General features: G+C 38.6%; 1 protein-coding gene across 2 annotated transcripts; it reads right to left on the reverse strand.

The window, feature by feature from the left end:
• Positions 1-471: 471 nt before the first annotated feature.
• sf3b2 (splicing factor 3b, subunit 2) lies at positions 472-10,656 on the reverse strand. 2 transcript variants are annotated; one of them, XM_067524815.1, is made up of 22 exons: positions 10,486-10,656; positions 10,005-10,051; positions 9,269-9,319; positions 8,736-8,966; positions 8,174-8,224; positions 7,942-8,038; positions 7,605-7,699; positions 7,375-7,483; positions 7,123-7,226; positions 6,743-6,967; positions 6,470-6,592; positions 6,293-6,373; positions 5,917-6,144; positions 5,679-5,828; positions 5,431-5,520; positions 4,746-4,853; positions 4,422-4,529; positions 2,058-2,200; positions 1,687-1,788; positions 1,317-1,416; positions 1,016-1,207; positions 472-844 (listed from the first exon to the last, which is right to left on the reverse strand). In XM_067524815.1, exons 1-22 carry the CDS (start codon positions 10,613-10,615, stop codon positions 773-775), a joined length of 2,637 nt encoding a protein of 878 aa, XP_067380916.1. In that variant the 5' UTR covers positions 10,616-10,656; the 3' UTR covers positions 472-772. The 2 variants fall into 2 exon arrangements, with proteins under 2 accessions (XP_067380916.1, XP_067380917.1); XM_067524816.1 differs by lacking the exon at positions 8,174-8,224.
• Between the last annotated feature and the right edge of the window lie 613 nt (positions 10,657-11,269).

An 11,269-nucleotide genomic window follows, 5' to 3' on the forward strand; every position in this document is an offset into this window, starting at 1 on the left:
TGTGATGATCAGTGTTACCACAGCACCACAGAGCTAGTGGTGACTTGACGCGTTTTCCCTTTTGAAATTATGAAAAATGTAGGTTCTTTTCCTAAAGATAAACTACATTAATTCACAGAAAGACATACAAGTTCCTTCACAATGATGGACCAACTCATAACCAAATCTGTGTCTGGGCCAAAACCATCAAATTTTTTCCTTTTAGTCTCGTTTCTATGGACTTGGTCCTGACTTAGACACGGTCTTGTTTGACTCATTATTGAATGTTCGTAGAGTGCGTGTGCACAACTGCACAATATAAAGCCCACAAATTCTAAAGTGTTTTCAATGTGTGCCAAGTCCATGTCCTTGTTGTACCAGTAAATAAAGTTTAGTCTACAGTCCTGCTTGAGGCAGGATTAGCTAGATCATGATTACCTAATGTAAGTGAAAACAACGGAATCAAATGAAATGGAAATCTTGGGGCAGGAAATTTGTCATCACGTCATTTATTTACAAAAACAATTAGGGAAAAAAACATGGGTACTGTGAAAAAAATAACATCAAATGTAGAGGTCAAACACAGGAAACATGTCACCATTCACTTGTGACACATGGGACAGCACTAGATGCTTCGTGACACCTTCATCTATTTATAGTTTTAAAAAGGGAACAAAACATGTTTTTACTGTTACTGATCAAACAGCGTTGTCGTCTGCATCCTCCGAAATTAAAAACCGAGTACAGTTCTTCCGCTTTCATTTCCTGTTGTGGCTTATTCTCTAGCAGCAATCTAGAACTTGAACTCTTTGTATTTCTTGGCACCGCTTCGTGTGTCCTGTGGCTGGGCCTTCCTCTTTTTTTGCTGCACAATAAAAAATAAGCAGAAACGGGGGAAAAAAAGTTTTAATATTCAAATGTCACCACAAAAGGGAAAAGGACTATAAACCCCATCCCTCCACCTCCTCCCTTAAAGCCTTAGTGAATTTCCCTTTCAATACATTGTATGGTACAATTTGATTTGTTGGGTTTGTACCTTCTGTTTGGCAGCATGCTCAGCCACCATGTCGCTGAAGTCCTCCTTCTCCACCTGGGCCTGCTGCTCTCTGACATGCTCCTCATATTTCTGAGTCATGGCCATGGGGTCAAGCTCCAGCTCTTCTGGGGCCAGGGCCACCTCTACGCCCTGCGACTCCTGCCCTCCACCGGCTTTGCGACTTGGAACAGCCTGAAGACAGCAGAGAGGGCAAACAAATGGAAGAAAGACAAAAGGAGATTTACGACACGGCTACAAACACACAGCAGCATTTTCATTTTGCTTGGAAATAGGCTCTTACCGTTGACATGTCGTAGATGTGTGTGGAAGCCATCATGGCTGCTCCTACGGCGCCAGTTCGTCTCTCAGGAAGCACTGTGAAGAGCTGTGGTGTCTCATTTCTATAAGCACAGCAAGAAAGTGTTTTAGTTTAAATTAGTCATTTTCTATCCACAATGAGGTTGTAGCCTGGTAGTCACTGCCAATATATGTAAAGATAAATAAATCAACTTTTTTGTAAATGTGGCATAAGGTCTAGGCTATTTTAATGAGTCCAGTAAGTGAAAATGAAGAATTAAAAGCTGGTCCAGTTTCTAGAGTGTTTTGCATCAAAACATCAATACTAGATTATAAGCAACATCAGAATTGTGACAGCACTGAGCGACATTTACCCATCCATGGCCTCTTCAATCTTCTTCTTTCTCAGCTCAATCAGCTCAGGGGTCTCCATGCCTGCAGGTACTGATGAGAAGCCTCCAGGGGTGATCAATCCACTGAAACACAGAATAAATTCACAGCTAAGTTTATCATATAACAGTAATATAGTGTCTCTGCACTAATGAGGATAAAGACAATAAGCATAAGTAATATTTATCAGATGTAAAAAATAAAAAAAAAAAGATACAAAAATAACTACATATATAAACAATTTCTATTTTCATCCAGTTTCAAACAAAACAAAACAAAAAAAAGTGAAGAATGTCTTATTTTAGAACAAGACTTTATGCACTGTTGTGTTGACCATAGTTTGCATGTGAATTACCTGTCTGCTGGTGTGAAGAAGCCAGTTTCGTCTGGTTTCTCCTCATCGCTCTCCTCCTCCTCCTCTTCTTCTGATGACTCCTCGTCTGAAGGCTCCAGCTCTCCCCACGGTGTGTGGTCCACCTCCTCCTCCTCCGCTTTGGCCTAGACACACACATTATCCAGATAATATTCAATGTATATTACACACAATGTAAAGAATTGCATATTGAAAAAAAACATTTCTATCAAAATACCAAAAGTAATTGTGTACTCCTAAATGGACAAAAATGTTCACAGTTAATGTTAAGGTTTTTACTCATCACTGTTCTTAGCACAGACATTTTAAAACAATATAAAACTTCCACAGATATGCATGCACAAATGTAGATCAAGAACGTGTCTATAGTTAAGGCATTTTCAATTTTTATGGTTTCATAACATTCCTTTTTTATGGTTATGTTACATTAAGGATATGTAGCTTAGAAGGTGGAGAAAGATACATCTATTATATTGCATATCTCTCAAAAACCTTTCAAAGAACAGAAGTGCTTTATATGGTCCACAGAGTGTATGTTAAGAACCCCGAAGTTCTGTGTTTTTGGCCATTTTGATATAAATACATAACAAAAATAATTTGTTTGGACTAATTGGAAAATCCATTTTTTAAATTAAAATTTGACAATAATTGTTTACAATAAAAGGAGTTTCTATGACCCATATATTCTTCTCTGGAATTTTAAAGCAATAAATTCTTAATCTTTTTGCCAAATAAATGAAATGTATTTTGAAAATTTCAATGCCTTTTACCCTGCTTTAACAAACACATACTGAGCTAAACTGAAATATGAACCATTTATCTTTCAGTGGGGAATCTAAAAGGATGACAGCTTGTATGACGTCCATCACAGCACACAGAGGGGACATTACTAATGTGTACCCTCAGTAGATCTGTATTGTTTCCTTCACAATGTGTGATCAATGACCAAGTTGTTAAGATAGTGAGTGCTTGACTCAATTGAGGTGAAGGAAGGTTTGCACCTTTTAACCCTTTTTTAAATTCAATAACTGAGTGAGCTTAGCAGGTAATGTGGCTAAAACATTATTTAGAAAAAGTGAGGTCAGAGGTGCAGCTGTTGGAGCCAAAGTTGTGGGTTAAAATGAGCCAATTGCAATTTTCCCCCTTGCCCCTACCAATGAAGGCACAGCCCTAACGCGAACCGTCTGTTTTGCATGTTTACTTTTAGGGGTAGCGGTGCTCCAATTTAGTTCAGAGAGCAAGTTCGAGGGCACAGTTGTATGACTACATAGCCTTTCAAACCGATTGTGTTCTGAGTCAGGCTCCTCCAAAAGCAATGCAGGTAGGCAGGTTGGGGAGCAGGTTACTAAAAGCTCATGTTACAGCATTGTGACTGCAAGCAATAATGTCAGTGTTTGTGTTTGAAGAGTGAATGGTGTTAGATGTATATCTGCATTTTGTCATCACAGTGACTCTGTTGCAAATGAAACAGCTCATTCGGATCTGATAACATGCCGGCATCCTGAAGGGCTGTCCAATTTTATAAAATGATATTTCAACTACTAATTGAAACACCTTACTAAAGATAATGAGGGGTAGGGACAAATATAAAATAAAAGTAAAGAATGAATGCTTTGGCGCTGAAAGGATTTTAAAGGCAAAGCTGAGAAAACTGGACTGTTTTTGCTGAAATAGCCATCATTGTTGACAATTAACTATTTGTATGGCTGGTTCAGCTGTCATACGTGAAGTCAATTCACAGACTTCAGTTGAGCCTGCAGCCCTGTTGGACACAGTGAGACATCATCTCTGGTGAAACTATCACCTGAGCTCACACCAGTTTTAGAATCTTTAAGTTAAGGTTTTAATTATATAATTTAAATGTTCTGCCTATAGCGTATTGTATACAGCAAATATATTTTTACCATGTACACTGAGCATCTTCAGCACCAGGTTTAGCTGTGCTGCTTATTCGCAGGTTGTAAACACAAAGGCTGCCACTCACAATTGTCTGTCTTGTCCATTCAAAGAGTTTTTGAGGTTTAGTTATTAATAATTATCCATAAAACATCCATGAGCAACAAGTCCTTCAACTTTAATGTCCAAATTGCGATGTTTGAACCTGCCTTTTCATACAGATCAGTGAACAGTTTGTTGAAATAGCAGCATTAGTGCAAATAAAAGGTTTGGGTTAGACAGAAAAACATAAAAGGTGGGGTAGGCACTATGTTGGGGTTGGTACACAGTCAGTATTTTACGTTAAGGAACAATGCATTCAAAGTGTTCTAAAAAGAAGTAATTTTACTTGTTAAAACCTGCAGAAACCCTTGTTTTTGTGTGTTTGTGTGTGTGTGTGTGTCTCATTACTTGAAAGTCTGCAGCATTGGTCCCAAAAACATCTCCGTAAAGAGGTTTTCCCATTTCATCTACAGGCGGCTTCCCCCAGCCTCCAGCATGATAACCAAATGTACAGTTCTGACAGAAAACAGGTTGATAAAGAAGAAGATCACAACACAAGAAACATCCAAATACTGAAATAAAGTTATACACATGAATACACTGATTCAAATCTGTTCAGGTCACACTGACAATAAATCTTTCAATGTGTAGAAATGTTTGCGAAAGAACATTTTATATTTTAAAAGGGATTGCCTTCTGTAGCAGGAGATGGTATATACATGGCATTCTTACCTCTGGGATGGGGGAGTTGAGTCCGGGGATCTTGAGGTTAGGGTAGGAAGGAGGAGGGCCGTATCTCTGCATGGCGATCAACCAGGGAGGAGGAACCTTGTGGGCATTCTGGGACAGAATAAAAACTCACAGCATAAGCATAACAAGCACTGAGTTCTCAGCAAATCATTTAAACAGAAAGTGCTCCTTAGGTATTGTAGCAATGACAACATCAAAATGGTTCAACTTGGATTCTATGTGGAACACTAGGCCATTTATCTGATGTTTTATCTGAGCTATTAAAAAAAAAACTTTCAATTAATGTTGCCTATGACTAAAAATGAAAATGAAAAAAGTTTTCCAGCTATGTTCTGTTGGTAACCATCATTTTGTTATCTATTCTGTCATGTTCTTCATCTTGTTTTTGTATCAGTATTTCATAAAACCCAAGTCACATTTTGTCATAGGAAACAGTCTGTACACAGTCTGTACATTTTTATATTTGCATTAAATAGGAGAGCTGTACAATGAGTTAATAGGGAAAGGGAAACAACAGGAGGGATAACACAGCTATATCCAAGTGAAGTCCAAATGAAACTTTATACTTTTCAAAATATACTGTATATATGCACTATATTTATGTTTCTTGGTGATTATGTTTAACCTCTGTAACTTTAAAAGGAATTACAAAGTTAAAGGAACTCACTGGTCCAACTGGCATGCCCAGAGCAATACGCAGCTCATCAGAGAGATCACCAGGCTTCTTCTCTTTCAGACGAGTCTCAAACTCTTTACCCTGCGGAAACACAAAGCCACACACAAAACAGGGCAGTTGGTGCGTCTATTTGCAAAACAAAGAGCAGAACTGTCTAGACTCACTTAATGTGTTCTTTTTCTTTTAGGCACTTTTCAACAACAACAGTAGAATTAGTAGAAGGAGAAGTGATCTAGTACCTCATAGTAAAGGTCCCCATGGATTGTGAGCTTGGGTTTAATCTGCCATTTGAAGAAAGCGTCGTGGAGCTTCTGGTAGTCGATGTCAATCTTTCCCATCTTGGGTCGTACCTTCTCCCTCATTTTGGTTTTCATGGTTTTGGCATCCTCCTGTTACCAATAATAAAAGAGGTTTATGTGGCATCATTGTAAAGAAGACAGAAAGAGTTGAAGGGGCACCGTAACTTTAAAAGCCCACCTTCTCCTGCAGGGCCTCTCTCATCTCCTGGATTCCTGTTCTCTTGATGAACTCAGGGAGCTCAAATGGAGGCTTCTCTATACCCCTCTTGCCCTGCAGATACTTTCTTTTAAAGCACCAGTGGCGGGGAACTGGCACTGTGTTCCTGGTTGCCTTTAGATGGACAAGCAGTTTAGGTTCATGAGCTGTTACGTCATGCATTTCCACAACATCAGGCCGAGCCACCAGCTGCAGAAAGAGGGAAGTAAGAGAGATTATATCAATTATAATTGTTTGTCCCGAAAACAGAATGTGGAATTTTCTTTCACAAACCTACACCAGATTTGAGAAATCGATTTATCTAAAAAGGTCAAAAGAATTGTGAATCTAAATTTACCTGTTTAAGTTCAGCCACAGTCAGCCTGTTCATCCTCCTCAGCTTCTTCTTGGACAGTTTAGGTGCATCATGTCTGATTTCCTGTACATGTAAAAAATACTTCAAATGTTTAAACTGTAAACAAACATTATTTTGTTTTCTTTGTTCTGTTTTGCTAATTCATGAAGGGATTCTAACCTCATCACTGTCATCACTGTCTCTCTTCTCTTCCTCAAATCCTTTTTTCCGCAGCACAGTTGTTTCCTGCTTGTCTGCCTTCTCTGGCTCCTTTTCCTTCTCTTTCTTCACATCATCTGTCAGCTGGAAAAGAAAAAATAAATGACTGCATCAAATGGCAAGGAAAGGTAAGATAAGCAAGGTAAAAAAGATATTACTTTATGCCGCATCACACACTCTTCTGTTGAGCGATATTAGGTGAGATTTATTCTGTAGAAACATGACATATCTCACCTTGAATGCCTCAAAAATTCTTTTAAAGAAGATGTAGTTGGGGTCGTAAATCTCTGGCTCCTCTGCGACATACTCAATCTCCACCTCTGGTTCTTTGTCTTTGTCCTTCGCCTTCTCCTTCTCCTTGTCGCCATCCTCTTTCTGCTGCTGCTCCACCTGCTCCTTCTTCTCCTGAGCTCGCTTCTTCTTGCTCTTCTTCTTGCGATTTCTACGCCTGTGATTTTTCTGAGGAACAAATATAGCTCATATTGACAACCTAGATTACACAGTTAAAAGGCTGATTTTGGATAGTAACAACTCTAATAAACTGAGATATAACAAGAACAAACTAGTGCTGTGAATGTAAAAAAAAAAAATAAAATATGACTTGAGAGACTTACATCTTTCTTGGATAGCTGGTTATCATCATCTTCTGTCTCAGACAACACTGGAGCAGAGGAATTGGTTAAATCCATCTCTGCTCCCTCATTTCCTTCTTCCTCTTCTGAAAGGTGAAAGTGAACAGACCCCAATAAGCAAATGATACAGTAAAACAGTTGGCTACTGTTATAAATTCAGTATAGTAAGTATAAGTATAGTATAAATTTTTTTTTTGGTCAATCTGGAAAAATTCAGTTGACAGCTCCACTAACCAGTGGGATCAGTGAGCTGCTCCTGCCTGATCTCCTTCAGCTGGAGGATCTTCTCAAGAGCCTGAGGAATCTTGGGCCCACTGATGCTTACCTCCTCACTCTGCCAGAACTGAAATGGAGGCAAAAAACTTACATTAGTAGAAAGGAACAAAGAAGTCTCCATCAAACATTTTTAAAATAATAAATTACACCACAACAAATTGAATGTAAGAAAATCCTGATCAGCTGACCTCTCGGTTATCCTCTCCTGGAGGAGGTGGCACTCTTTGTTTCTGGGGAGGCAACATACTGACACCAGGAGGCAGTGGTGCGCGAGGATCCATACCTGCAAAGACAGTCCAGAGGTCATGTCAAATTTAGCATCCGAGGATTTACGCTAAAGGTCAGCCATAAAACCCAGCAGAAGGCCCTATACCTTACCTTAAAACACAGGTTAAACTACAGCACTTGGGGGACTGACTATAGGCACAAACAGAATAAAACTGTGTCGCAGACAGTTAAGGTGAATTGTGGCTGAGTCATTTTTCAACAGGAATCTCACATCTGAACATAATATTGGTAAAATACCTCTCATTGAGTTAACAGAGGGCATGGCTCTGGGCCCTGGACCCTGCTGTATCTTGGCCATCTCTTGCTGACGCTCCTGTTCCAGCAGCACTGCCGCCTGATTTACAAGGAGAGAAGGATGGAATATGTGGTTATATAAAATAAATAATTTGCTCTTTTTCTGATAATTCTGTATAATTCAGCATAATCAAATAACTTCGTCTGATATGTTCAACTGGCTGTATCCTCCCACCCTTTTCTGTTGCTCCAAAAGATCTTGCTCATCCATGACTCTGGAATCACCCTATTATACACACAAACATAAATGACTGAGCAGCTTTGCATCAGATAATCAGTTGACCCAATTTTCTCTGTTTAGTCATTCATGCTTACAGGTATGATAAGCGTTGCAGTCATTTAAGCCTCTATCATATTTGTACTCTGGAAAATCATGTTTAACTCCTCCAATAATTTGGTATAGAGCAGCGTGATCTATCTATTCACAGCCTCATACACATAATCCAGACTTTGCACTAGGGGCTCAAAAGATGAAGTCCAGGAAATCTGCGAACTGTCTCACTCTGAAACCTTTGTGCTTACATACAACGCCTCCAGGTAAAGTCTGTAGAAGATCAGGATTCTGGTGCATGTGTGAAAGAGGATTAGATTCTACAACCAATTGCTGATTTATTTTTAAATTTTTATTCAGAGGATTTTCTGTTTGTTTGTTACATTTGTGCTACAAATGGGTACAAATAGGTAAAAAAACAAACACAAGTCGATAGTTAGTCAACACATGATGAAGCCACCCTCACCTGCTGCTTGGCTCTCTCCTCCTGCTGCAGCACCATGGCTGCTCTCTGCTGAACCATCTTAAGCTGATCATCCTGTGACATGCCAGGAGGAGGCAAGCCTGGGGGTTCCATGCCCATGTGTATGCCAGGTGGAGGGGGCCCTCCAGGAATCATGCTCATAGCCTGCAACATGCCCATACCAGGAGGCATGGGTGGCATGGGCATTGGGGGAAGTGGAGGAATACCTGGCATCTTGGAAGGAAGAAATAATCGAGACTGTGAGGAGATTGGGAGATATAGGGTTGTAAAGCTTATTAACTCTAAATTAAAAAGTAATTCCTATATAATAAAAAAATTATTATTCCTGTATACAGGCAAAATCTTGGTACAGTTGATTATGACTAATTATTAAATACTATTAAATATAATTAAGCAAAAAACAGGGTTTTCTATTAAAATCCGCAGAGATGGATTACACACAGTTGTAAACGTCAAACTGTATGCACAGATGTAAAAGGCAGGTTTGTTAATCTGATAAATTAAACAACATTTACCTGGGAGCCCATGGGTTTGTCATCACTAGGTTTGCTAAGAATAATCCCAGTCTGCAAAAGGAAACATAGATCCACAACAAATAAGTAATCATTTGCAACCAAGACAAGACATGAAGCAGAATTTACAGTTGTTTTAGTCATAGTGTTGAAAAGCAAAACACACTCTAGTTAACAAGCATTACTCGTGTATGCTTAGGAAACCCTCACTACTTTTACACTGCTCACAAATATTTATTCAGAAAGCCCCTAAAATATTTTATAACCTTTACATGTGAAATTAAATTGACCTTCTTTAAACTTTTGAATGCACATGTCCAACTGTTCAATGTTTCAGTACTTATTGCATAGCATGCTGTTCTCTAACAAGGTAATAAACTGAAAAAAGAAATCACTATGTAATTTATAGATCATGTCTAATCCATGTATCGACCAGTAAATGTTCTGGCTCGATGACAATTTTTATTTATCAGTCCTCTGTCATCATGCTGTTCAGATTTTGAAATTTTTTGTTGTTAGCTTTTGTTTCAATAAATTAAAACTTTGCCTTACTTTCATGATATAATATAACTGCAGCATGAACTTTTTACATTTTCCATTAATTTCACCCGTAACTTTTTGAGAGTAGGTGATGAAATGTTATGAAAGAGGAGACCAACACGGCAACGACATATTAAAAATCTGAGACACACGTTCGAATATTCAACATCAATTCTTGGAACGTGCTGTTCACATTTACCTGTATCATGTAGCCCTTCAGTCTGTCCATTAGCTCCTCTCTGGGACCTGAAGAAAGGACAATTTTTAGCTTAATAAATGTTAACTCTTGCCACGAGACAAAACTAGAATCACTCTTTATGTGTAGTACGTATACAAATAATTTAACAAATCAGCTTGATTAAAAGTTATTTACACTGAACATTCCAACAGGAAAGTTAGCTAACAGTACGATTAGCTTAACCCGAAAGTTAAGATTTCACGTCAATGAAACCATTGTTGATTTAATAAGGTCGCACTGATAAACGTATAACGTAAGCATACAACAAGTTCATGTTTGTGGATAACAAAAGTATAAATGTAGATTTCGGAGATTGTAATCACGCAAACCTTGCTTTAGCAAACGTAACTGCAACGCTAGCATTAGCAACTGGCTAGCCACTGTTAGCTAAACATAGCCATTCTGTCGGCGCTCTCTTCTTCATTCCCAGGTCTTTTCTTACCCATTGCAGGCGCTCCCAACTCCGCCAGCTTGGCCTGAAGTTCTGGTATGGTCCATGAAGTCAAAGCCGCAATTGCACTCCCTAAATCGGACGAGAGGGATTCGGTAACCGGTGGGCCGTCGGATGCCATGTTGAACTTCTCTCACTGGAACAACGGCGGCAGCGAAGAACACACACGAGATAGAGCGAGAGCAGGAAAGCATGATGGGAAAAAACCGCAGTGCCCGACGGGACATGAGGTTCAAGAGGAGAAGGACGTTTACTGATTGTAACCTTTAGATGTCAGTGTTGACTTAATAAAGCTTCAATGAAAGCCCTGTAACAAATTTTATTTGTGAAAGTTTTCTTCATGTATTTTAGAATTTAATCAAAACATTAAGATTTACACACGCAATACAAAGTTAACAACAGCAAAATAATAAAAAAAATTAAAATAAAAAAATATGCTACACTGAAAACGGAAATCTTTTAAAAACAAAACTTTTTGACTCTTATATTTCAGGACAGTAAAGTATCCAGCATAAGATATATGCAGCAGAAAGTAAAAAAAAAAAATCAATATTGGTAAGAAAACAAACGTAACAAGTAACCAGTACTGAAATAAAACCCCTTCTCAAAAAATGAAACGAAAAGTATTTCTCTTTAATATTAATTCTCACTATCTGTCATTCTTAATTGCATGTGTATAGCCAATAAGGTGCTCAGTGATTTTTGTTTGTGCTTGTGTATATCTTCCTTGTTCTTATTACTGTGTGCATTTGGGATTGAGACAGAGCAAATTTTA

The sequence above is a fragment of the Channa argus genome, chromosome 12 (genome assembly GCF_033026475.1).
Source record: "Channa argus isolate prfri chromosome 12, Channa argus male v1.0, whole genome shotgun sequence".
NCBI lineage: Eukaryota > Metazoa > Chordata > Actinopteri > Anabantiformes > Channidae > Channa > Channa argus.

Bases quoted from the DNA above. Each gene is read 5' to 3' on its own strand.
- sf3b2 (XM_067524815.1), bottom strand. From the start codon at position 10,615: ATGGCATCCGACGGCCCACCGGTTACCGAATCCCTCTCGTCCGATTTA. The intron at 7,700-7,941 runs GTATTTTACCAA...CTGTCTTTGCAG, and splicing joins CTCTGTTAACTCAATGAGAG to GTATGGATCCTCGCGCACCA. The intron at 6,374-6,469 runs GTTAGAATCCCT...TTACATGTACAG, and splicing joins ACAGTGATGACAGTGATGAG to GAAATCAGACATGATGCACC.